The sequence below is a fragment of the Urocampus carinirostris genome, chromosome 16, assembly GCF_059441175.1.
Source record: "Urocampus carinirostris isolate Australia breed hairy pipefish chromosome 16, RoL_Ucar_1.0, whole genome shotgun sequence".
Classification (NCBI taxonomy): Eukaryota; Metazoa; Chordata; class Actinopteri; order Syngnathiformes; family Syngnathidae; genus Urocampus; species Urocampus carinirostris.
The window spans coordinates 18814195-18841831 of record NC_142364.1 but is presented as its reverse complement, the minus strand read 5'-3'; the positions used below and the strand labels follow the sequence as shown (position 1 = coordinate 18841831).

The 27637-nt window shown below is 39.5% G+C and overlaps 1 protein-coding gene across 1 annotated transcript; it reads left to right on the top strand.

Annotated features, from left to right (window-relative positions):
- The first annotated feature begins 1149 nt into the window (after nucleotides 1-1149).
- slc5a1 (solute carrier family 5 member 1) lies at nucleotides 1150-23656 on the top strand. The gene is made up of 15 exons (XM_088355376.1): nucleotides 1150-1393; nucleotides 7159-7230; nucleotides 7345-7449; nucleotides 7519-7578; nucleotides 7654-7758; nucleotides 7827-7932; nucleotides 9084-9164; nucleotides 9246-9454; nucleotides 11767-11902; nucleotides 11966-12073; nucleotides 14552-14702; nucleotides 14770-14938; nucleotides 19122-19337; nucleotides 21082-21181; nucleotides 22533-23656. Exons 1-15 carry the CDS (start codon nucleotides 1256-1258, stop codon nucleotides 22745-22747), a joined length of 1971 nt encoding a protein of 656 aa, XP_088211502.1. The 5' UTR covers nucleotides 1150-1255; the 3' UTR covers nucleotides 22748-23656.
- The last annotated feature ends 3981 nt before the right edge of the window (nucleotides 23657-27637 follow it).

Below are 27637 nucleotides of genomic sequence, written 5' to 3'. Positions count from 1 at the left end.
TCATGCTTTTTTGCTTTTTATTTACATGATTTAGATGAACCTTCTGTGTTCTCCATTCTCTAGAATTCGGTGCTTTATCTGAAAATAGTGTGATATTATGATAAAATCGTATACCTTTTATTAGGGGCGGCAGTAGCTCAGGAGGTAGAGCGCTCGTCTTGGGATCAAGGGATCCCAGTTCGAATCCCGGCTCGTCCGTGTTACATGTCGAAGTGTCCGTGGGTAAGACACTGAACCCCTAATACCCCCAATAAGCAGGTTAGCGCCTTACATGGCTGCAAGGCCGCTATTGGGAAATGTGGAGCACACTGTAAAGCGCTTTGGGAAGTCATTGACTTGAAAAGCGCTATATAAATGCAGATCATTTCATTTCATTTCATTTCATTATGTCAGCTATATCAAATCTAGTGGTTAGGATTCAGCGCTCACACCAATTGCATCGAATTTTTTGCAATTGTGTTCAGGCATATTTTTAGACGGATCAATCATTGCTCACATACTTTTATGGTAAAACCTCAAGTTTAAGGATACCTTAACCTTTAAGTTCCTTTTTAGATAAAAATAAAATGTGTCTTGTACATGAATGAATACAGTACATTTCCAGTATTTTGTTTTTATATATAATATATGATATATAATTTCCTTGTATTGTCATTCTGTGTAACAATGTACACAGAACGAAATGTCGATTGCACCTGACCCGTTGTAGCGAGCCGATGCAGCCGCAGCCAACAGAGGGCGCCGCCGACCACTTTTTAAGTCTTAGGAATGACTCGGTCGGGGCGCGAACCACCGACCTCCCAGTCTCAAAGCGGGCGCCTTACCATCTAGGCTACTGAGCTGGTAGAGACAAGTATCTCAATGCAAGGATATTCCCGTACACAAACACCTCTGGAGTAACTGATATTTACCCTTATTTTGCTTCAACAGTCAAGGCCATCTTTTGCTGATAGCTAGGATGGACAGCACACTAAATACCACAGAAGAATAACCCTCTTACCCCTCTCTGTAACTATGTTTTACGGAGCAGGAAATCTCAGCATGTTTCCTGGTGTGTTGATGATTAACACATTTATTGGCTTTCAGTGAGCACAGGCAGACATCATGAATCCATCTACTCATAATCATCTTCTCCACCTTACTGGCGCCTTCAAATGTTTCTTTGCAAGAGCTCGCCCCAAGCGAAAGGGTAAAGGTGCACAGGTAATCGCAGGTGTCTCCTTCATCGTCTCTTGTTCGGTGGACATTTTCAACGATGTCTCGCAACTACTTTGGCTTCTCCTACGTGAGGAGCGAATCTGGAAACGACACCACTGGTGTGGCCATCAACAATCCTGCTGACATATCAGTCATTGTGATTTATTTTGTGGTGGTCTTGGCTGTTGGAATATGGGTGAGTTATGCAACACTTGTTGGTTTTCTTGGGTATAAAAGTAATCATTGGTTGCTAAAGGTGGGGTGCGTCATTTGAGGTGTTCTTAAAATTTCTAAAGTTAAGAGTGAAGTCAAAAGCCCTTATTAGAGGCAAGATGTTGGGCCCGGGCCCGAACCAGACCCTAACCCGGCCCGAAAATGTCAATTATTCGGTGGGGCCAGCCTGGCGTTTGGTTTTTCTTTTCTTTTTTCCCCTGTGGGGAAGATATGCACGGCATGCACTTACTTATACTCAAGTAACTATTTAGATATCAGTTTAAATCAAAATCACGAAGTCCAAAGATTTTTTTTTTTTATCCTCGGTAAAATACGCACCGCTTCCTCCTTCCAACTCCCTTGCTTCTTGCCAATAGCTCACAAGCTTTACAAACTTTTTTTCTGCTTTTCATCCAAACATTTCACTATTTGCGACTTGTTTATGATTGTCTTTTCGGTGCCGTTTTGGTCAGTTTTTCGTTCACTATCATATGCTACACGTCACCCAAAATGCGCACTTATCAGGGCTGAATCACGCACAGCCCAAGTAAAGCTTCGGGTTTATTTCGGGCTCATTTATCAATTCAAGTTAATCCATCAGGTTTGGGTGGGTTCGGGTTCATATACCCGTGACTCGGGTCGGGTTGAGTTTCTTTCGGCCCAATCTTACCTCTAGCCCTTATGCTTTATTTTCCACTTCGCCTATCTGCTTTTATTCTACTTTTAGCAGAGCTGTTCGGGTGTTATTAGCTTTGAGGAATGGGGGTTAGGGGTGTTATTGGAGAGGGAGGTCATGCCCAACCCCGCAGGTTTTTTTTTTACTGTTCTATTTGTCAGTGTAGCATTAGCAGGGTATTGTAAGTTAAAAATTAGGCCTGCTTCGAGCGCAATTGCCAACCAAATGTTAGGGTCTAGAAAGCCTTCTTCCACCAGTACACTTGTTTGTTCGGTACTTTGTTCCTAGTTTTGTTATGAAATACTGTCCTTGTTATGAGCACTGATGTCTCAGTTCAGGCGCCACTCGAAAAGCACCCACCGTAACTGTGTTTGCTGACTACCATTAATCAACCAGAGAACATTGAGGAAACCCACTTCAGTATTATTTTACTCAAAATAAAAGTCAAAAACATGCAGTTAAAGTTTTCATTAAAAAGATAAAAATAAAGGCAGAAAGACTTCAAATTCAATATTTTAAATAAGTGCTTGTATGCTATTTTTTGTCACTTTCCAGTTTTTATGAGTTTACTTGAGTTAAGTAAAACTGTATTGGGAATGAATTGAGTTGTTGTTGTTTTGTTGTTGATAAACACCACAAGAGATTAAGTCATAGTAAAGGAAAAAATGTTGAGGAAAAAAAGAACAAAAATTTTATGATCAAATATTACATCCCTTAACTACAATCTAATTGTGAGCCTCTGAAAAGTCGAAAAGCACAAAGCGGGCTCGCTAGAGAAACTGAGAATCACATTAGCAATGCTAGCTACCGGACTATAAAGTTTACCTCGTGACATATTCACACATCTTACAGAATCCTCCAGTCTGTCTCACTTTAGTCCACACAATCTGTACCACTATACTGTAAATGGAGTATCCCAATACACCAATGCTGATCGAAAAGCTTACAAAAGTGTGGATGCTTACCAGTTCTTTGTAGATGATACGAATTGCTGCGCTTCATTGAGACGCACCCCCGGCTTGAAATGTCCCCCTCACGCAAACGTTACTAAAGTGAATTTGTCTCCAAATTTTTGGGGAATGTAATAAAACAGTAAAGGACAGGGCATTTGCACCTTGTATACAAATCACTTTTAAGCATGTTAAACATATTTACTTTGGGAAAACGCCGTTTTATCTTCTGAACATCCATCCATCCATCCATTATCTTCACCGCTTATCCTCAGTAGGGTCAAGGGGGTACTGGACCCCATCCCAGCCATCTTCGGGCTGTGGGCAGGGAACACCCTGAACTGGTTGCCAGCCAGTCGCAGGGCACACATGGACAGACAACTCACTCCCTCATTCACACCTAGGGACAATTTGGACCGGCCAATTAACCTGAAATGCATGTTTTTTGAATGTGGGAGGAAACAGGAGCGCCCGGAGGAAACCCACGCAAGCATGGGGAGAACATGCAAACTCCACACAGGAGGTTCGATCTAATGACTTCAGAACTGTGCTGCACACGCGCTAACCACTGCTTTACCGTGCTGCCTAACTTCTGAAGATTATTTTCGTTTTATCCGTTGACTGTTCCTTTCAGCCTGATAAGCTTTATGGTAGAACACATAACAGTTTTAGATACATGTAATGAAAACGATTGTTTTGAATCCTTGGTTAATCACAATAAAAGCAGCTTACTTACATAATAAGAAATGGCAATAGTAAGACACTAACGTAGGTCGTTAGCACTAGCTAACTTATTATAGTAAGTGTCTTTGAAGTGACTTATACTTGATAAAAAATGCTTGGAAATACACCAAAGGTACCTTGTTAAAAATATTCGCTGCATATCCCGGAATAGTTGAGGGCTCCAAGTGTTCACAACACCAGTCCCTGCGTTTGACTGCAAATAAACAAACAATGTGACGTCACGTGCAAAGGGTCAATAGAAAAATAGTTAACAGTGAAAAGCGGGTGAGTGAAAATCAAGGTGGCGTTTATTATGATGATATACCTTTATTTTATTAACTGATATTTGAGCAGGCACGTTTTCAGTTTATAAAAAAAGAAGTGTCAATTCTGGAGGATTGTAGAAAGGGGTCTAAAAAACATAATAGCATGTAGAAAAACAATCTTTTAATATAGTAGTCATCATAGAAAATATTTATGTGACTCCAGGAAGTCTGAACAGAGCAAATTGAAATCTTGTGTGAAGTGTTTTCACATGTGCATAGTTTAAGCCACAGTCTGACTGATGTGCTGTTGTGTTTGATAAATGGTTAACTTTTCCTGCCGTCTTTGTGTCAATGCTCAAACGACACATAAATATATACTTGAAATGAGAATTTATTTTGCATATAGTCTAGCAGTGTACACCCTCGGTAGACTTGAGTAAGATAGGGAAAAGGAAAACAGATTGAACAAATTTTAACCAATAAACAATATGTTAAACTTTTCGTAATGTATACATCATTGCATTATAATGAGAATCAACAAAATATCTTCCAATCGTTAAACTGGGTGTAACATTGTATAATCGTGCTATTTCTTTCCTTTTAAGTCTTTATAACATGTTTATCTCGGTGTGCCATGTGTGATCTTGTTATTTGAGGGCAGATCGATCCAGATATTGAAATTATCGATAATAAGTAAGGTTTTGGAGAGGATCCATACATTTTTCCTGGGATTGATAGTTCTTTCCTTCACCAATTTCCTCAATGTGATGCTTCCCTTTGTAGATAGCGCAGCCCTTCTAGTCAAGTTAAGTCATGGTCATTCGTTTTAGCCCTTTATCACAAGAAATCTCAAAGTACAAACTACAGACTGTTATTATACCATCCCCTGATCTAAAACCTACATAACATCAAGGAAAAACTCAAAACCTCAGCACGAGGACATTAAGAAATCTTGAGAAGGGGCCCCACATAAAGTAATACCCCTTCCAGGATGACGAGGGTGCAATTGATGTGGCGAGGACATCAACAAACAATACGCAGACATAACTAACATGAAATATACAGGACTGTCTCAGAAAATTAGAATATTGTGATAAAGTTCTTTATTTTCTGTAATGCAATTAAAAAAAACAAAAATGTCATACATTCTGGATTCATTAAACATCAACTGAACTATTTCAAGCCTTTTATTATTTGAATATTGCTGATTTTGGCTTACAGCTGAAAAAAACTCAAAAATCCTCTGGACTTGAAGACACACTGGACCAACTCTTAGTTGTGCAGCGTTTCCGGCCACATTTTTCCCTTCCAACAGACTTTTTGTGGATATGCTTTGAAACTGCACTCTGTGAACAGCCTGCTCTTTGAGAAATTTCTTTTTGTGTCTTACCCTCCTGATGGAGGGTATCAATGATGGTCCTCTGGACAGCAGTCAGATCAGCAGTCTTCCCCATACTTGTGATTTAGTTTACTGAACCAAGCTGAGTGTTTTTAAGGCTCAGGAAACCCTCGCAAGGTGTTTCGAGTTAGATGATTCAGGTGATTAGTTGAATAGCCTACTTGTATACTTTTTCATGATATTCTAATATTTTGAGATGGGATTTTTGAGTTTTCTTAAGCTGTAAGCCAAATTCAGCAATATTAAAATAGTAAAAGGCTTGAAATAGTTCAGTTGATGTGTAATGAATCCAGAATGTATGACATTTTTGTTTTTTTAATTGCATTACAGAAAATAAAGAACTTTATCACAATATTTTAATTTTCTGAGACAGTCCTGTAGGTCATTCATAAACTATAGAATATACGTGTGATTAAGCCTAGATTTAAACAGTTCCACTGAGGTTACTGATTTCACAGACCCTGGGCCCGAATGAAGAACACTCTTGAAACTGCGAATTTCCTCTTGGCTCTTAGTAGACCAGCATTTACGAGCAAGGGCTCCAAGCAGGAATAAAAGGGGAAACTAAAGATATGAGGGGACAATTCCAAGCACAATTTTGTATAATACCTACAGAACCTTAAAACCACATCTTAAACTGACAGGGAGCCAATGCAGGTCAGCCAAAATCGGGGTAACCTGATCATGTCTTAGTTAAAAGACTCGCTGCTGCATTTTGAACCAGCTGTAGGCTCTTGAACTCTTGATGGTAGACTTTGGAAGACCTGAGAATAGAACTTACAGTAATCAAGGCGGTGGATGAATTTTTGCAATGTTCCAAAGATGAAAAAAATGGTTCTAGTAATATTCTTAATGTGTAACTGGAAGGACAGATTAGGGTCAAATGTGACACCCACGTTTTTGACAAAATCGCTCGGCATGATATTACATTTTTCAATTTTAATTTTTTAATTTTAATTTTTGATTTCAATTTTTTAATTCTTCTCTCTCTCACCAAGCACACCTGTCCACTCTAAAATCATGCCTGTGTTACTGACAAGAACACTTTAAGCTCCTCTTCCTTCCTGGCCTTCTTCTGCATCCTGCCTGCCAGACTGAAGATAGAACCAAATACTGTATATGCACCCTCCACTACCAGAGGCTAAAACTGACAGGGGAAACGGGGAGTTCAAATACAGAAAAGAACAATTCCAGGTTAAATTTGTATGATAGAGTGGTCTGCTAATGTGGCAACACCACAAATGCCCATAAACATATGAACAAAGCTCACCTTACAGAGAACAACGAGCTGAAAACATAATGTAATCAGGATACTCTACCTAAGGAAAAACCTGTAAATCTGTTGTCACTAACACAAAAAGACCAATGAGAGACAATTGACACTTTATTTGCATTACTGACTTGATTTTCCAAATATTGTACATTGGAAGGCATTTTAGTTTTCTAGTGGGAATTGTTTTACAATATTTGATATATTTGGTTTCATTGTCTTGGCTCTTGCTCTGAAACAATCGTAATAGAAATGTTTGTATTTATTTTTTTATAAAATGTTTACGTTTGTAACATAGTTATTTCATAAAAAATATGAAATATTTTCAGTACTTGAAATCTTTCTGCTCTGTTTATCGTGATTTTATAAAATTCCCATTATTGCCCACCCCTACCCGTCGTTATTAATGAAAACAAAGAAAATTCTAATTCTGACAGCGCATCTTCAAATTCTCTTGTTGTCAGGCTATGGTTCGTACTAACCGCTCCACTGTGGGAGGCTTCTTCTTGGCAGGCAGAAGTATGGTTTGGTGGCCGGTAAGTCCCTTATTTTCATCTTCTGTTGAATATATTTGATGGAAAACCAAATGTGGATTTCCTTCCGAATGCTAAAATTCAAAGAGGCAATAATTACAATTATACCTTTCAAAGATTGGAGCATCTCTTTTCGCCAGTAACATTGGAAGTGGGCACTTTGTGGGAATTGCCGGGACGGGTGCAGCCTCGGGAATAGCCATTGGTGGATTTGAATGGAACGTGAGTAAAGAATGAAGTTCAAACAATATTATTTCTCCCAGATGAAAAGAATGACTGTTTTGACCTCAGGCCCTCATCGTGGTGGTCATCCTGGGTTGGCTGTTTGTGCCTATTTACATTAAAGCTGGGGTAAAACACAACCTAATTAAATAGTATTATCAAATCACAGCCCAAAAACAAAACAGAATTTGCATGTTTTTTAAGGTGGTAACAATGCCCGAGTATCTGAAAAAGAGGTTTGGTGGGCAACGAATCCGTGTCTACCTCTCTGTGCTCTCCCTCTTCCTGTACATTTTCACCAAGATCTCAGTAAGTGTCTGTAAAGGATCACAGAACTGTTGTCAATTGCAATAATGTTTAATCTCCTTTTCGCCCAGGCAGACATGTTCTCTGGTGCCATTTTCATCAACCAGGCTTTGGGTTTAAACATCTATTTGGCCGTGGTAGCGCTGCTCCTTATTACGGCGTTGTACACCGTCACAGGTCAGCCCAGCAGGGTTGCATTCATTTCCCTATTACCCTGCACACCCAGATCCAATTTCAATATTAAAATACGTACATGAACACAAAAATATCTGGTGAACTGTATTACGGATAAAGTCTTGTCTCAGTCTTTTTCTCTCTTCCCATTTGTCGGTGGCATGTTATTTTTGCTTGTGGGCCATAAAGCATGATAAGCATAAGCTTGACTCAGTAGTGTTGAGTGAACAGTAAAAAAGGTTAAGATAAATGTGAACCCAAAGGGTCATAAAAATAGTATGTACCGGTAAATATACAATGTAGTTATCCCCCGTTTAACACGGATGTTAAGGATGAAGTCGAGCCATGATTTATTTTACAATTATTATGCAATTCAATATTCTAAAATGCATTGAACAGGCCCATGCACTCATTTAACACATAAAACATACTGTTCTCTGTAAACTATAATTTATATATGACCCCTAACTTCTATCTTTAGGATTGTTTAGCTAATCAGAATGCTGAACACAATGCACGATGCAAATCCGTTAAAAAGGGAAACTGTGAAAAGTAAAGTGCATAATAGCGAGGGATTACTGTAAAACCTAACAGCAGGGAAAAATATATAATCTTGTAAAAAAACACTTTAAATGAATTAACAAATATTGCACTCAGTTTAAAAAATACATGGGGCTGACACAATCCATGTCAGTGTACAGATGATGCCCTACTTACAAACGAGATACGTTCCAGACGATCGTTCGTAAGTTGACTTTTTGTTCGTAAATTGCTTCAGTACTATATTTTGTATGTTTAAGGTTTATATAACTATGTTTAAGGCTTGTATAAGTAACCAGTATTGGTTTGTACTAAAAAAAAACATTTCATAAAATAATATGCTCTGTAAAGACGAATAAAGTGAAGTTTAACTTACTTTATGAAGATAAGCTTCAAGAGTTAGGCGACCAGAATATGAAGCACAAGGGTTCAGTAAACATTTACATTATTATGTTTATTACTTTTAAATGTTACGCAAGTTATGAATTAATCTATTGTTTTTTGCCTTATTTTAAAAGGAACTCGATTCTTATCGTAAACCCAATCAAGCAAGATTATTTTGGATTGGCTGAGATATAACGAGCGCTTTAATACTGTTGTGTTTTATCTTTCAGGTGGTTTAGCAGCAGTAATCTACACAGACACCTTACAGACCATCATCATGATAATCGGCTCCCTCATTCTCATGGGTTATGGTAAGGCCTTTTTTTTACTTCTGTATTTATATTTCTAATTCTGTCTGGGAGTCTGAATTGACAAAAACATCTCCGTAACAGCCTTTGACAAAGTGGGTGGCTACGAAAACTTCCAGGATCGCTACATGACGGCTATTCCGTCCATCGTGGGGAACATCAGCGAAAGTTGCTACAAGCCTCGGCAAGACTCCTTTCACATTTTTAGGGATGCCATCACTGGAGATTTGCCCTGGCCCGGCCTCGTGTTTGGACTTACTATTCAAGCCACATGGTACTGGTGCACGGATCAGGTCAGTGAAATATAGGGTTAAGATCGGGCCTGAGAAATTCAGCCCGACTCGACCCAGGCCCGCTAGTATTAAAGCCAGCCCTAGCCCGAGCCCGTTTTATATTTTAGTTGTGAGGACTCGGGAGGAGGAGAGGTGATTCATGATTAAGGATTAAGGTCTTTTGTAACAAAATCTTAAGTCAAAATTTTGTAGTATTTCTGCAGTGGTAACATTAACTGACAATTTTCCATCATTGACGGATTTTTTTTAACAGTTCACGGAAAACTTTAAGGCCGTCCATGATTTTGACGGCTTGAAAATAGGGCCATAAACATCAATAGCAGTAGCAGCTGTGTGAAATTTGAAAATTTGTTAGAAACAGTCCTTTTCTTAACTTTGCCATTTTCTTGCTACACTAACAAAAAAAACGGCGATGTCGAGCGTAAAGTCACTCTCCCTCCTCCACCCACTCTCCTTTTTCTACCTAATGTGGCGTGATTCCTGAAACAGCAATGATAACATTAAAATCAAAGCAGATATGCACAGTACAAAAAAATTATAAATGTTCCCCTAACTCAGTTGTTTTTTAATACTTGCTTAATAGAAAATATATTGTACTTTCAACGTTTAAGGATGCCTTAAACAACTCAACCCACCTATAAAAATTTAGCCCTGCCTAGTAAGAGAGATGTGTTTTTTGAATATTTTTTCCTTCTTTTGAATAAATGCACTTTTCGGCAAATTTTTTGTAAGCACTTAGTTATTAGAAAAATAGTCCCTGAGAGAGAAGTCTGGCCTGACCCCCAACGTAATGATTGATATTTTATTTCCAACCTGGGTTGAAACTCTGGTTGGGTCGGGCGCCGATGCGGGCTTGAGCTTAGTATCTACACATCTTTTAGTACACACTTTAAAAGGTCAGAGAAAGAGAAGTCCAACCCAACCAGCACATAATGATTGATATTGTAGCGCACAGCCCCACGGTGTGGAGGTGCAGGGTTCAATTCCAACTGCCAGCTTTCCTGTGCGGAGTTTGCACGTTCTCCCCATGCTTGCATGGATTTCCTCCGGGCACTACGGTTTCCTCCCACATTTCAAAAACATGCATTTCAGGTTAATTGGCAGGTCCAAATTGTCCCTAGGTGTGAATGAGCGAGTGAGTTGTCTGTCCCTGTGTGCCCTGTGACTGGCTGGCAACCAGTTCAGGGTGTGCCCTGCCCGAAGATAGCTGGTATGGGCTCCAGCACCCCTATGACCCTACTGAGGATAAGCGGTGCAGATAATGGATGGATGGATTAAGATATATAACTGCAGCACCGTTCTGAGGTCATGGGTTTGAATGTTCTCCCCGTGCATGCGTGGGTTTCCTCCAGGCAATTCAGGTTCTTCCCACATTCCAAAAAACATGCATGTCAGGTTAATTGGCCGGTGCAAATTGTCCCTTGGTGTGAATGAGCTGGTTTATTTGCTGTTGTAGCAGGTGTTAAGATCACTTGCAGATAACGCTGCACTACTTTTATCATCTATTTCCTGTATAACCAAATGACTAATGTGCTTTTTCCTCTATTTGGTCTCAATTTAATTGTTGACCCAAACAATGACTCCTCGCCTCATTAAATTTCACTGAAAGCTTTTTCACTCTAGTCCTTTATTGTGGGAGCAAAAGAGGGTGGAGCCATTTGGAATTGTTGTTGGTAAGATAAAGTTTAATGCCTCGGCAGAATATATTCTGGACACTGCCTTCAATCAGACAATAATATCAATAATATGTTTATAACATTCAAAATTCAAGATTGTTATACCTTTTTTGAGGCCGCGTATAGGTCAACAGGAAACCACAACTTCAGTTGTCTTGACATCAGGCTGAACTTTGTTCTTTCACTTAAAGTTTCTGACAGTAGTTTAAACTTGCAGTTTGCTTTGAAAATATTCATTTATAATAAAAGCTGATATACATCATGTACAATAGGTCTACAATACCTACACCAGGGGTTGGTCAATGACAATCTTTTTTAAGGTACTGTATTACTATTTGCAATGATGCCAATACCCTAGTGCAGTGTTTCTTGATCTTTTTTATGCCAAGACACAGCTTTTTAATAATTGTATTTTTTAGAGAATATATATGTATATATATTCTCCCCAGGTGTGGGTGAGCGAGTGAGTTGTCTGTCCCTGTGTGCCCTGCGACTGGCTGGCAACCAGTTCAGGGTGTCCCCTGCCCACTGCCCGAAGATAGATGGGATGGGCTCCAGCACCCCTGCGACCCCACTGAGTATAAGCGGTGCAGATAATGGATGGATGGATATGAATTGTCTGTTTTCACCCTCTAGGTAATTGTGCAGCGCTGCCTGTCGGCTAAAAATTTATCCCACGTTAAAGGTGGTTGCATCCTATGTGGCTACTTGAAGCTGTTTCCTATGTTCCTGATGGTTTTCCCTGGAATGATCAGTAGGATCCTCTACACCGGTGAGCGATGTTCTCGTTTCTTTGCCGCCTGCCAAAGCAGCCAAACATTTTGTTTTTTTCCAGATGTGGTGGCCTGCGTGGACCCTGACGAATGCACAAAACACTGTGGGGCCAGTGTGGGCTGCACCAATGTGGCTTACCCCCAACTGGTGGTGCGTCTGATGCCTGACGGTACGTATCAAACAGTGGTTGGCAAACTACGAAAATGGTCAAAATATAATGACAATATATATGTAAATATAATACTAAATTTTGGGGGGTGCCAACTTTGTCCCCTATGTCCTTTTGTGTGGTGAAAACAAAAATACTACAACAGAAATACTACAAAAATACTAGAAAATTACTACAAAACTAAACATCAAATCTAGTGGTTGAAACAGGGACCTGAAAAGAAAATAATTCAATAATAAATAAAAATACTACTACAGCAATACTATAACACAAAAATATTACTACTGAAATATTACACCAGAAATATCAACAAATTGCTCTAGAAATGCTACAAAAAATACTACAACGGAAATACAACAAAATAACTACAGATATACAACAAAATTACCCCCCAAAAACTACTATGGAAATACTTAAAAAATAATTCTAATGAAATACTACAAAAATACCACTACAGTACAGTTGGAGGGTGACTTAATGCTCGTCAGCACAGTTTTTGTTAGTGTAGCATTGAAATAGTGAAAAAAAAAACAGCCAAACGCTAACCCAAACCCCCAAAAAGATGATAATGAATTTATTCGAGCACATCTATGGAATGCAGATACTTGCGCCACAAAAGAAGCTAGACAACGGCTGCAATGATGACTAAAGCCGAAAGATGGCGTCAGCGAATGGAACATTTTCAAATAGAGCACCTATAACAATGTCCAACTGAGTTCAAAGTGCCTTTGTTTCCCCCCCTCCTTGCTTATCTGCTTTTTTTCTTACTTTTAGCAACGCTGTTAGGGACATGCAACACATCAAGTAGTAGGAAAGGGGGAGAGGTTGCAGAGTGAGTTCATGCTCATCCTTTTTTGTGAAAAGTAAAAAAAGGCCCATTTCGAATACAGGCCAAAAGCCAACCCAAAGCCAATCTTTTAGGATAAAAGATGAAGTAGTGTATTCGAGTGCGTCTAAAAAAATGCAGTTACTTGTACATGCCGCATAAGGAGTCAAGTCATGTTTGTTTGTATACCCCTTAATCACAAGGAGTCTCAAAGGGCTGCACAGACCACAGACTATTGCAAACTATAGACTATTAATACACCATTCCCTTATCTAAAACCTACATGAGTGCAAGGAAAAACTCAAAATCTTCGCATGAGGGAAATGAAGAACAGTAGATAGCGATAATGCTCCATCTCTTCTTTCTGCTTAGTCAATCAGCGCCGCCCCGTTTGTGTTTGAGAGGGATTTTATTGCTTTTTCTTTTCTTTTCCTTCCCATAAGAATGGGTCCCAAGAAAGAGTCAAAGAAGGAAATAATTGCAAAATACAAGAAAATTGTGCAAGAGTCTGCCTTTGAAAGGCTGCTGAAGGGTACAGAAAATTGTTTAAAAATATAATCTTTTAGGTTTTTACCAATAATTAAACTTTATTATCCAGACCATTATATAAATCCTGATTTGTGTGCGCGTGTGTTTGTCTTTTGGGCTCCGGAACAAAGGCTGCAATGATGACTTATGCTAGAAGATAGCGTCAGCGAGTAGAAACGTTTCCGTACAGCACCTTTAAAATATACCATGCTGACATAGTCAAAAAGCCTTGATGCAATAAAGTCAAGTCGGGTCAAGTCATGTTTATTTGTATAGCCCTTAATCACAAAGAGTCTCAAAGGGCTGCACAGATCAAAGACTATTGCAAACTCTTTTTACAGACTATTAACCTACATGAGGGCAAATGATACACATATTATCAACATAAAGTATAGGTTATTTATATGCTATAGAGTAGAAGTATGTTTTAAGCTTAAATTTAAACATTTCCACTGAGGTTGCAGATTGAATCTCAGGGGGAAGCGCATTCCACAGCCCCAGGGCCGAGATGGAGAACGCTCTCAAACCTGCGGATCTCTTCTTGGCTCTTGGGATCACTAGTAGACCAGCGTTTTCAGAGCGAAGACTCCGGACCTGAACATACAGGGAAATATAATCTGAAAGATATGATGGAGCAAGTCCATGGATGATTTTGTATAATACCAACAGAACCTTAAAATCACATCTTAAGCTAACAGGGAGCCAATGCAGGTTAGCTAAAATCGGGGTAATGTGATCAAACTTTCTTGTCTTAGTTAAAAGCTTCGCTGCAGCATTTTGTACCAGCTGAGGGCTCTTGATTTTGGACATCGGGAGACCTGAGAGTAGCATTACAGTAATCGAGACGGGAAGTAACAAACGCGTGAATTATAATCTCCGCATCCGACTGAGACAGTATAGGACGAATTTTAGCAATGTTGCGAAGATGGAAGAAAGCTGTTCTAGTAATATTCTTCACGTGTGTTTGAAAGGACAGATCGGGGTCAAATATGACACCTAAATTTTTAACTGAGTCACCCTGGGTGATCTCACATCTTACAATAAACAAACGCATGTGGTATTTTTTATGCATTTAAAATCCAAAACGGGTCAGAGAAAGGTTAAGCCAACCTCTTCGTTTTCAGGCTTACGTGGTCTTATGCTGTCGGTTATGCTGGCCTCGCTCATGAGCTCCCTGACGTCCATCTTCAACAGTTCCAGCACCCTCTTCACCATGGACATCTACACAAAGGTCCGTCGCTCTGCCACCGAGAAGGAGCTCATGATCGCTGGCAGGTGAGACAGGTCGATGCGAAACCGGTGGTCGCGATTTGGCCTCACGCCATGGTGGTATTTCTACCAGGGTCTTTATTCTGGTGCTGATTGGTGTGAGCATCGCCTGGATCCCGGTGGTGCAGTCGGCCCAGAGCGGTCAGCTCTTCGACTACATCCAGTCCATCACTAGCTACCTCACGCCGCCCGTTGCCGCTGTTTTCATACTGGCCATCTTCTGCAAGCGAGTCAATGAGTCTGTAAGTGAGTTAAGGTAATATACCAGAAGCTTGGGAAAAACAGCAGAGTGAACTCTGCTCCGTTTATCGTCTTGTTAAAAAAACGCCCGTGCAAAGGTCCTGGCTTATGTTACACCTTTTTCATTAGGGTTGTGTAATGGGGTGATGTATGCCTTGTGGCTTCCCTAATACCTTTCAATTGTGGTGGTTAGACCCAGGACCGGCCCAAGCCTCCATGGGGCTCTAAGCAAAATTAGATTTGGGGCCCCCAAATTACTTGAAAATTTGCATACCTACTAGAACCCATTCCATGTTCTACTCCAGGGGTGGGCAACTATTTGTAGTCGGGGCCGCATGTGACATGTTATACTTCTTTTTAAAGAGATTAGTTTCATTAAATTGAGAGAGAGAGAGAGAGAGAGAGAGAGAGAGAGAGAGAGAGAGAGAGAGAGAGAGAGAGAGAGATCGATCGATAGATACCTTTTTCATCCCCGCAGGAAGATTCACAAAAATTGGTTTTGAAACAACCACAATTAGAGCAAAATAGTATATTAGGTCCCTGGTTTGAGCACTTCATTAGTTATTTACTTTTAAAGTATTACTGTTGAGTTTTTTTCTTTTTTTAGTATTGCTTAAGTCGGATTTTGATTGAAGTTTTTATTGAAGAAAAACATATATACGCTGCACCTGTAGTATAAGTCTCATTCTTGGGGGAAAATTACTTGATAAAATCCAACACCAAAAACATACGTGTCATCTTAAAATACAATTAGAAATTAAAATGAAATAGAGAACAACCGGCTGAATAAGTGGACGGTATACTAATGTTACATGATTGACATCCCTGGTAATGTCAGTACAGACGCTGCCCTACTTACGAACGAGTTTGATCTGTTCGTTAGTTGCTTCAGTGCTATATTTTGTGTGGAATGCAGGTTTAGGGTTTAAATAAGTATGTTTAAAGTTTATATAAGTATGTGTAAGGTTTAAATAAGTATGTTTAAGGCTTATAGAAGTAACCTCTATGGTTTTGTACTAAGAAATAAACATAAAATAAAATAATATGCTCTTTAAAAATAAATAAAGTTAAGTTTAACTTTCTTTTGGAAAATGAGCTTAAAGAATTAGTCAACTCACTGGTAGCGCAGGACAGAATTACTACAGTATTGTCTTGTAGTCGGAAAAAGGTGTACAATAAAAAATCTAACTTACGTGGCCAATAATTTCTCGACATCCTGATTTTTTTTTTCGTATCTATGTTTTTCGTAACTTGCAACTGTACTAAGGGGCCGGTCACACAGACATTTGCGGCTGAATCACGGCCAGAAATTTCTGCCTTTGAGGCGGACGCCATTGGACGCACTAAGATCGCCATTCAGACGAGATACAGCGGTGCTTATCACGCAGTCGAAAATTCGCGCGCAGGTGGCAGCGCGAAATTACTTTACACTGCTCAAATTTTCAGAGCGCGGGCACACAGCCTTTCACGAGCGCACTGAGGCTGAACCACGGCCAGAATTTTCTGGCTGTGAAGCTGATGCCGTTGAGCGCTTTTGGATGTTTAGAGACCGCCATATAGACGAGATAGAGCAGTGCTTTACTCGCGGTCGGAAATTTTCACGTGGTTGGCCGCGTTCAAAACTTTTGAGCTGCTCAAAAGTTTGAGCACGTGTTAAACCGCGTGCCGCACACGCGGTCAACACGAGGAAATGACGCGGAAATGACGCGCAAACGACGTGCTCTGGCCGCGGCCAGGGCGTGCTTACACATGGGTAGGACGGGAAATTTCAGCGGGTAATCGTGGGTGGAGCATGATAATAGCATGTTTTGCGCCTGTATCGCGGTGTTATTACGTGAAATTAGCGTGTTACGCGTGTGACAGTCAAACGCCTTTCTCCGCGTATAAACAGCGCGAATGCCGAGCATCAGTTGTGCTCGTGACGTCAAGGGGGTGAACATGGATCCCCGTCAGCGTAGTTTCTCTTCATTTCGAATAAATCTTTCGGTGCATTCGCAATGGTCGCAACAAGGCTTTGAAGCCAGGACCTCAACTTGCCCTTTTGGCCGAGAGTAAGAAACCCGGCTCCTAAGCTTTGTGTTATGAAATGATCGATAATAGAGAGTGATTAAAGAAGATAGACTAACAATACCTAAACAGTCACCGGCGTCTTTTTTCCGGCCATACCACAGATGAACGGCGGGTTGGCCAAATTTGCGCATTTTCCATCCCGGGCATCCACGGGCAAAAAAAAAACGCAAAATTTTAGCCGTGATTCAGCCGCAAATGTCTGTGTGACCGGCCCCTAAGTAGGGGAGCGCCTGTAACAATGTAACATATCAAGAGTTATTCAGATAACTATAGCATAGAAAACATGCTTACCAAATGATCCGTTTTACTCCTCCTTTGTGTCACATTTACCTGTTAAAAACTCCCCCAAGTACCAAGTAGGGAGGTATACGATGCGCGGATTCCTCATTTCGCTTCTACGTCCCTTACATCATACTCATCGTCACCTCCGCTGTTCCACAGTCCCTTTGTGCTAATTCCAAATTTTCCTTTTGCTGCTCGACTACCGTTTTTGGCTGCATATTTTACTATTTGCAGTTTGTAATCTTAAGAAAATAATTTTCTTTACTCTGCCATTTTCAATCATCCCCTTCGCAGTTTTTATAAAGTCACCGGCAATTTTTGAATTATCAACACAGAGTGATAGCGCCCTCCTACACTTTAATATGATAATAATATGTGAAATGATTTGGTAATGTTTTAATAATTTCACACATACGGTTTAGCGTGAAAATAACAAGTGAATGATATAATTATGTTTCACACACAAGTCGCACCTGAGTATAAGTGACACCCCCGGCCAAACGATGCAAAAAACTGCGCCTTATAGTCTGTAAAATACCGTAAAGTGGGTTCCCTTTGGGCTAAGTAGTAGCAAAAAGTAGCTCTCAGGTTGAAAAGGGTAGGAGACCCCAGTTTTACTGAATCACTCGTTGGGTGTGGTGGGTTTACTTTGCTTAAAAAGGGACATTGGGGACTGAAAAACAGAAGCTTGATAATGAAAAAACTATTTTCATTGCATGATTATGATCATGCTGGGATGGGCTCCAGCCCCCCCGCAACCCTAATAAGGATAAGCGGTACAGCTAATGAGATGAGATGAGATGAGATGAGATGAGATGAGATGAGGGATGAGATTATGATCATTTGCAGAGCTGAAGATTTCCTTTCACAAGATTTACAAAACAATGCAGTTGGCCGCGACTAGCTCGTGGGCCAAAGGTTGACATCTATGCTTTATTTTTATGCATTTTGATGGTGATTTGCAATGAGTACAGTGGAACCTCGGTTTTCGAACGCCTCTCAGTTCAAACAAATCAGTTCTCGACCAAAAATTTCGAGAAATTCTTGCTTCGCTTTTCGTTCAAAAAATCGGAGTTCGAACGCCGGTACGCTAGGGTGCGATGCTGAGCAGCGTACGGGTGTAGATTGCCCCCACCCCTCGTGAAGAACGGTTATGACGTGCGCGCGCACTTCTTTTTCGCTTTAGATATCGGTGAACGGAGTGTTTTAGCCCCTAATTATGCCTCCGAAGAAGGTCGGTGCAAGCAGCAAATTTGCTACAGGTGAAAAAAGAAGGCTAGTGCGTACAACTATTGCATTTAAGAAAGAAATAATAGCAAAATATAAAGAAGGTGTGCGAGTTTCCGATCTTGCTATACATACAGCATGGCTTCTGCTGAGCACCACAAAGGTAAGAAATCCTATTCATAATTCTTTTTTTTATCCTTTAACCGCTCACCACTTTTTGTGGAGACCCGGGTGCTAAATGACGTGTAAACGACCTGATTTTTTTAGTTGTACACGTTCGCGAACGTACGATTAGCCTGGGTTAGCTTCATATTTACGTTCATGTTAAGCGCTCAGGGTGTTGGAACGGATTAAAATGATTTTACATTACATTTAATGGCAAAAACAATTTTTGGTGATCAACCAAATCGCTTTTCGAACAGGGTTCTGCAACGGATTATGGTCGAGAACCGAGGTTCCACTGTATTAGGTTTGCAGCCCACGAAAGTAGGAAGTCAGATTCATCCCACTCGAATTGTTGTAGATGTAACTGAAAAAATTGCTGTGGCAAAAATGTTTTTTGATTGACAAAATTTAAAAAAAAAACTATTTTTGTTGTTTGAACAGGGTGCCTTTTACGGGCTGATCATTGGCCTGTTCATCGGCCTATCAAGGATGATCGCAGAGTTCGCTTATGGCACAGGAAGCTGCGTCGAGCCCAGCAACTGCCCCACTGTCATATGTGGCGTACACTACCTCTACTTCAGCATCATCCTCTTTGTGGTTTCCTGCATCATCATCGTCAGCGTCTCTTTTATGACCAAACCCATCGACGACAAACACGTACTGATTTTTCTTTTTTTAGCCAAAGCTTTTTGAAATCCCGCCTCAGATAACTCATTCAATGCCAGACATTTATCTCAAATTTTAAGAGTCCATGCCAGCCAGTTTTTTCTCATTTTGACTCATTTTTGAAGGCCTACATAAAATTGAGTACCATAGCCCTACAAGTATAGGCATTTCGTTCTGTGTACATTGTTACAAAGAATGACAATACAAAGGAAATTATTATTTATTATTATTATTATAGGAGATGCCAAAATAAATCTCAAGGAGTCGGAACCTGGGCAACAATCTTACAACTAAGGTTGTAACCAAAGTCCATCTATACAAAGCCCCTGATGAGAAGCCAGTGTGGTAATGAACAATGGCACGCTGGATCATGACATGAAAATTGCTAAATTGAAATAACAACATTAACAAATAACTCGTTTCCAAGAAAACGGCTTTTTCTGAAAACACGCATTCCAAGCAGAACTTTGGTGCTTTTTTTTTTTACTTTTTTGGATACCTCCAATATCTACACCACAGGTCTCAGGTGCCTGCTGAAACCAGGGTGCCCCCTTAAGACAGCGAAGGTGCTCATGGACATGTTCTGGAAATAGCTCACTAGTGCTAGGTCCTTGTGATTTTTGAGTAAAATAATGTATTTTAGTGGTTGACCGTGTCTATTTACCCCTACTCCCAATAGATAACCTGGTAATATCAGAGTTACACATAGTAATAACATGATAAGTTTATAATTTAGGTGTCAGACTGGCTGGCTTATGTACTAGTTAGTAACCTAAAGTAGCTCTAAGCTTGAAAAAAGTTGAAGCCCCCCTGATCTAAACAATGCTTTCCATAAACACAAGGGCACTTGCAAAATAACATTGTATAGCAAAACTGATCCATGAATGTTGTATGAACCTTTGGTCACTATGGCGACTGCGTTGCTACGACGTGCACGAAACGTCATCCCTCTCTAACCAGACGATGGGAATTTGTCATCTTTTTTTGAAAGGAATAAGCTCTGTGAAGAGTTAACTGTCTACTATTGTGTACTATTTGTTTCGCGACCCTTAACCACACTGCTTCACAATGCTTACTCGCTATATGAGATGCCTACACACACTTAGTCGCCAGATAAAGGAAGCAACACTAGGAAGTGGGGGTGTCCTTGATGTGTAGACAAAGATCTGATCAAAGCGATTTATCTTATTGAAATCATTCCCAGAGGTCTTATACTTAGTAATGAAGAGCACCTTCCATCCACCCATCATCTGCACTGCCTATCCTCAATGGAGTCGCAGGGGTGCCTAAGCCCATCTCAGCCATCTTTGGGAAATGAGCAGGGACACCCTGAACTGGTTGCCAGCCAGTTACAGGGACACAAAGATGGACAGCTCACTCGCTCATTCACACGTAGGGACAATTTAGACCGGCTATTTAACCTGACATGCATGTTTTTGGAATGTGGGAGGAAAACCGAGTGCCCGGAGGAAACCCATGCTAGCAGAGGGAGAACATTCAAACTCCACACAGGAAGGCGAGTCGCTGGATTTGAACCAATCACTTCAGACGCGCTAACCACTCAGCTGCGCAAAACCTTTAATAGTGTTTTAAAACAAATATCTCAAATATAAATTTACGTTTTGGCACGAAGGGACAATGCTCCTGAAAACATGTTCAAAACTAATGGCATTGTATGAGTTTTAATTATAAATGAAGCACTACATGTCATTCCACATGTTTGTCCTTGATCCAGTTGTATCGATTATGCTGGACGCTGAGAAACTGCACGGAGGAAAGAGTTGACCTGGAGCAAGAGGACTGGGTTGAACAAGACAACAAAATGGAACTAGAGGGTAATTGTTACATGATTTAACGCAAATTAATTGCGTACTACCGCATATGCTGGTCACCCTGACTCCTCATACATTTAGTTGACCTACTGTAATTGTGAAAGAGGGCCACCCTGCAAAGAGTTAACATTCCTGATGACTTGATTTCAGAGTGAGATACTTTAGATCTGCTTTTCTCATCCTTTTTGATCATGTATTTGCAGTAAAATAAGAAACCACTAACGCATCGGTGGGATTAAAAATGAATCTAGATTAAAAATGAGGATGACTAGACCTAAAGATGAAGGAAGTACTCTTGTCTAATTTATTACACTTTAAAACTTGATTTACCTGTATAGATAGATAGATAGATAGATAGATAGATAGATAGATAGATAGATAGATAGATAGATAGATAGATAGATAGATAGATAGATAGATAGATAGATAGATAGATAGATAGATAGATAGATAGATAGATAGATAGATAGATAGATAGATAGATAGATAGATAGATAGATAGATAGATAGATAGATAGATAGATAGATAGATAGATAGATAGATAGATAGATAGATAGATAGATAGATAGATAGATGGATAGATGAATGAATGGATGGATAGATAGTCCAACAAACTAAAACAATTCAGTAATTATTTAGTGATTTTATATGGGACCTAATTTTTACTTTAGTTTTAAAATCTTATTTCGCCCAATTTAAGAACCACTACATTGGATGATGATGGTAATTATAATTACCTAAAAATGAGAATTATAAAGAAAAACAATCAAACAAGTCTTAAAAGAAAGAATGACAATCATTTGTAATGACAACAAATCTCTATTTTTAAAAAAAAGTACATTATGGAGGTCCTGAGACTTCTGTGTTATGTTTGACAGTTACAAATGAGCACAGATATAGTATGCTAACATTAAATTGCCTGATTTCTAAATGGTAAATACTAAATGGTCTGCGTTTATATAGCGCTTTTCATGCCAATGAAGACCTCCCAATGCGCTTTACAATGTGCTTCACACTTACCCATTCACACACACACTCACACACCAATAGGGAGTCAGCCATGCAAGGCGCCTACCTGCTTATTGGGGGCATTAGGGACTGAGGGTTTTGCCCAAGGACACTTTGACATATAACACGAAGGAGCCGGAAATCGAACCTGTGACCTCTTGATCCCGAGACGAGCGCTCTATTACCTGAGCTAATGCCGCCCAACATTACTGTACTTTGTCCTTTGCTACGCGTGGGCTTTTATTTAATAGACAAGAATTTGCAGCACGTCTAACATTTCAAAAATATAAGGTGGGGGAATCAGGAACTTAAAAACTAATTTCCTTATTTTTTTCCTCTGCTTAGAACTAGAAGAGGAGCCTGGCTTTTGCAAGAAGGCGCTCATGTGTTTCTGCGGCCTCGACCAGAAGAAAGCTCCGAAACTGAGCACGGAGGAGCAGGCCGAGCTGCAGAAAAAGCTCACGGACACATCGGAAGTGCCGCTGTGGAGAAACGTGGTCAACGCCAATGCTATCCTCCTGCTTTGCGTGGCCGTCTTTTTTCACGGATTTTACGGTTAATCGAACTCTTATTTTTTGTATACATGGGTAGAATTCTATACACTAGTATATAGAGTGAAGAAAATAAGTATTTGAGCACTCTGCTATTTTGCTATTTCGCCCACTTAGATAGAGATCATGGAGGGGCCTGAAATTTTCATCGTATGTGCAGGTCCACTGTGGGAGAGATAAACTAAAAAGAAAAATCCAGAAATCACGATGCATGATTTTTTAGCGATTTATTTTTGTGATAGTATTTGAACACCAGAGAACATGAATGTGAATATTTGGTACAGCAGCCTTCTTTAGATCAATCAGGTTTCTGGGCTGACGCTGAGAAACACGGAGTTTGAGCTCCCTCCTAAGGTTTTTGATTGGGTTCAGGTCTGGAGACTGGCTGGCCATGCTAGAACCTTGATATGGAACTTATGGAGCCCGTCCTTGGTTTTCCTGGCTGTGTGCCTATGGTCGTTGTGATGTTGGAAGGCCCAGCCATGACCCATCTTGCATTGTAATTTCTTGATTTTTCTTTTTAGTTTATCTCTCTCACAGTGGACATACACCTATGATGAAAATTTCAGACCCGTCCATGATTTCTAAGCGGGAGAAATAGCAAAATAGCAGGGGGTTCAAATACTTATTTTCTTCATAGTCTATCCTGGCTATTGATGTGGTAAACAAGCTACAGTTTAACAAATTGAATAATGACTCTAGCTTTTTGTACTTTTGCACCTACTTATACAAATAAATAATATATTACAGTGACCTAGAAATATTTAAAAGCTTCGCATGTTTACCCTGTGTTAATCATTTGATAAAAATGTAATTTTTTAAAAAATGTATTAGCATGTAAGACATCTTTTATTTTACGAAGCCAACAAATTATACATGTTCATTGTTTGGGTTGATGAATAAATTTCATAACTCATCCCTAGAGGTCACTGTTCTTTCAAGTAAGGCATGTTCATTTGTATAGCCCATAGTCACAAAGAGTCTCAAAGGGCTGCACAGACTACAGTACTGTATTGCAAACTACAGACTATTGTTACACCACCCCCTGGTCTAAAACCTACATGAGGGCAAGGAAAAACTCAAAAACCTCAGCATGAGGACAATAAAGAAACTTTGAAAAGTGACCAGACATGACGCTGCAATGGATGTTACTTTAACTTACAATAAAAATAAACAAAATTAAAAATAATTAAAGTATAAAATAAAATAAAAGATGAAATAAAAATGATGGCCAGCACGGCGGCGCAGTGGTTAGTGCGTGTGCGGCACAGTTCTGAGGTCATGAGATCGAACCTCCTGTGTGGAGCTTGCATGTTCTCCCCGTGCTTGCGTGGGTTTCCTCCGGGCACTCCGGTTTCCTCCCACATTCCAAAAACATGCATGTCAGGTCAAATTGTCCCTAGGTGTGAATGAGCTAGTGAGTTGTCTGTCTCTGTGTGCCCTGCAACTGGCTGGCAACCAGTTCAGGGTGTCCCCTGCCCACTGCCCGAAGATAGCTGGGATGGGCTCCAACACCCCCGCGACCCTACTGAGGATAAGCGGTCCAGATAATGGATGAATGGATGGATGGATAAAAATGATAACCAGGTTGCAAGGGATGTAACAATAATACTTCGGTATTTTCATTGCCACATAACAATTTCAGAATGAGTCATCATTAAGTTTGTCTCTGAACAGACACCATCAATTAAGCTGTCTAATTATCATGTTGCGTCGAACTATCACATTGCCAAGCATCTTCCTTCCTTGAGTTATCATATTACAACAGGTTTTGTGATGTTATTAAGTAAACAGAAAACATTTAAGCCCCAGTGTGTTATATTTGACCATTAGATGGCACTGTGTTGTGTAATGCGAACCAAAACCAGTGTCAAGAGCACAGCGTAGCAACAAGATTTACCTTCTAGGTAAGGTTTTTCACCATGTAAAAGACATGCAAATTTTCTCAACCTATGATTTTTTTTTTTAATAAAAATTACTATTGGAATGATAGTACATGTATTTTTGCCTGGTATTCAAGTTAATGTTGTTTTTTTACTGAACGAAAGTTTTTGTACTACTAAAGGCATTAAGCACGCACTGTCCCTCTAATGGATTTCCAGAACTTATTCTCTACTTCTGTCAAATGGTCAGTGTGTATTATTTAAGCACTGTATGTCCATGTATTGTGTAGTGCAACAGAGAAAGAGTGCTAAAAAGCACAAGTAAGAATACATAGATACTTAAAGTGACCATATAACACATTTTTTTCACAGCCATGAGCAAGTGTTTAAATACCTTAGTAGCAAGACGGTAGACAATATCTGCTTTCTGTAGGTGGGGCTCAAGTTATGTAAAAAAAAAAAAAAAGCAAATTTTTCAACCTATGAATATTTAAAAACATACATAATTATATGATCTTTCATATGTTAAATCAATATATATGTATTTTTATGGAGTTTTTGTTACCTTCGGGGTGCATATCAAAACAAGTAATACACACTGTTTAGCTTAAAACAAATACATAATGCTGTAGCTTTATCATTTCCTCTCATATTACAGTTGTTGTTTTTTTTTCTATTTGAAGCCTCAAAAAACGTTTTTGTCCAAAGTTTATGTATTAATGAGCAGATAATACCTGTAGTTTACGAATCCGAATATATTTTTAAAAAAAAAACAACTAAAATGTTTGCAGTACACAAAACAAAAATGCTTCATACAGATATTTTTTCTCACAATTATTTGAAAAGTTCATCAATGATCACAACCAAGACCACAAAACAAAGAACCATGGTAAAATGAGTATTGTTGTTAACTGTTCCACTCATATGAAAAGTTTTAAAATAATTTTCACATGTTTTTTTTTTCTTTGTTAGTCAATTCAATCCAACAAAATTAAATTCAGTTCTGCCTACCTTTTCTTTGGTTACTCACACTATTCATAGTTCTTCCTGGTCTGAGTTGCCATTGAAATCCTAACAATACTTAGAATTGTTTTTATTGTCATTGATAGCAACGTAGTAAACATTGTTTGCAATAAGATTAAATATGCATGGCATCCAGGATAAACATATAGTAATTACATATGTCAAGAACCGGAACAGGATCAGAACCCAAATGCGTGACCTTTCTCCCACAAGGTTTTATTCGACGGGAAAGGCATGTTAGGCAACGGTCTGGCGTGGAATGACAGGAAGCCAGAGACCGACGAGATCGATACCAATTGCCCGAGCAGATATCGGATAGATGAGGTCGATACCGGACAGGAAGGGAAAGACAGGCTTGATAATGAAACAGGATATTGAAATTAAACAGGACAAACTAGACGGGAACAAAAACTGGAGAGAATAATAAATGGACAAGAATAGACAGGAACGAAACTAGAAACCGATATTAAACAGGACAAAAATAAACGGGAACAATACTGGACAGGAAATACCAACAGGAAACAGGACAGAGTCAAAACCCACATCTTGCGGGGCAGAGGTTCGTTGACGGACTGACAAAAGGACAGTGACAGGACCGGGCTTAAAAAGGGACAGGGAGCCAATCAGATGAGCGGGCACAGGTGAAATTAATGAGTAATCATGACAACATAAGGAAAATATAATAAAATCAGGATAAATACGCAAACATATTTACAGGGTAGTGCTTGGAGACTGGCATAAGTTGTATGGGCATCATAATAAGAGCGTAATGAAAAATAGTGCATCGAAAAAATAGTCTGAAGAAAATTAGTGCCATAACCTCAATAGTTTGTTTTTAATGAATATGTACATTCATTTTCTTGGTTTTCTGTGTTAAAGAGAACTAATCCATTTTCTTCTTCCGCTAAATTAATTCTACTCTTGCTTGGCATAGTCCTAAAAGCTAAATACTGAAGGCGTGCTTATGAAAACAGGTTTAACACGATCTGTTGCAACATATTTGCTTAATGTCAAAGGAAAGTTACAGGGTCAGTGCTCATAGCAGTAGAAGAGTAAAAAATATCCTCACTCTTGTGTTCCAATGTGGTACCTTCTTGTTTAATTCATCATTGCAAACACTCATAAATACTTGATTGAGTACAATCACGCCCAGCCGGGGACTTCATTTGGAACATAGCATGCCTATTTCAGGCAAAAACAAGCCGGATGAATAAATGAATAGTCTGAGTTGTGAGGGCTACTTACTGCGGCATTGAAAGTGTTGACTTCCTGGGGTCCACAAAAGCAGGACTGAGTCAAGATGTTGAGATATCTCTGACGTATTGTACCGCTGAGCTAATTTTCTCATTAGTGTCTGCTAATTAGCTCGGCAGGAAGCTACAGGACCGGACGAAAGGAGCCCACCCTGGTACACGGTACACACTATCTTATGACTTATGTACAGGGTTGGGTAGGGTTACTTTAACTTGATTACGTTCAATTACTTTTGGATTACTCCAATACCAAATATGCTAATAAAAGACAAAAGAAACTAAATATGAATAAAATTATGACTCACAACACGTGGTAAGCTTTCTCTCCTGACTTTGATCTCTTTGATCTACGGCAAAACTAACATAAAATGCGACAGAAACAAAATGAAAATAAATCCAAACAGCTTGCCAACATCATTTTTTCCGTTCCATGTATTCCGTTACTCCCCAAGCCTGCACAAAATGTAGTCATTTTATTCATATTTAGTTTCTTTTGTCTTTTATTAGCATATTTGATATTGGAGTAATCCAAAAGTAATTGAAAGTAATCCAGTTAAAGTAACCCTACCCAACCCTGCTTATGTAAGTAAATGTGTGACATGTTTTTATTTGTGTAAGTAAATTTGTGATATTTTGCTTTAGCAGCTGTAAATTGCAATACAAAGCTAAGCTCAAAGATCTAGTTTTTTACGTGAGCGCATTTATTTAACCGATAAAAGTTGGCTGCATCCCTTAACCAC

Excerpts from the sequence above, each read along its gene's own strand:
- slc5a1 (XM_088355376.1), top strand. The coding sequence starts at position 1,256 with ATGTCTCGCAACTACTTTGGCTTCTCCTACGTGAGGAGCGAATCTGGA. Across the intron at positions 9,455-11,766 it reads GGTACTGGTGCACGGATCAG|GTAATTGTGCAGCGCTGCCT; the intron begins GTCAGTGAAATA and ends TTCACCCTCTAG. Across the intron at positions 12,074-14,551 it reads GGTGCGTCTGATGCCTGACG|GCTTACGTGGTCTTATGCTG; the intron begins GTACGTATCAAA and ends CTTCGTTTTCAG.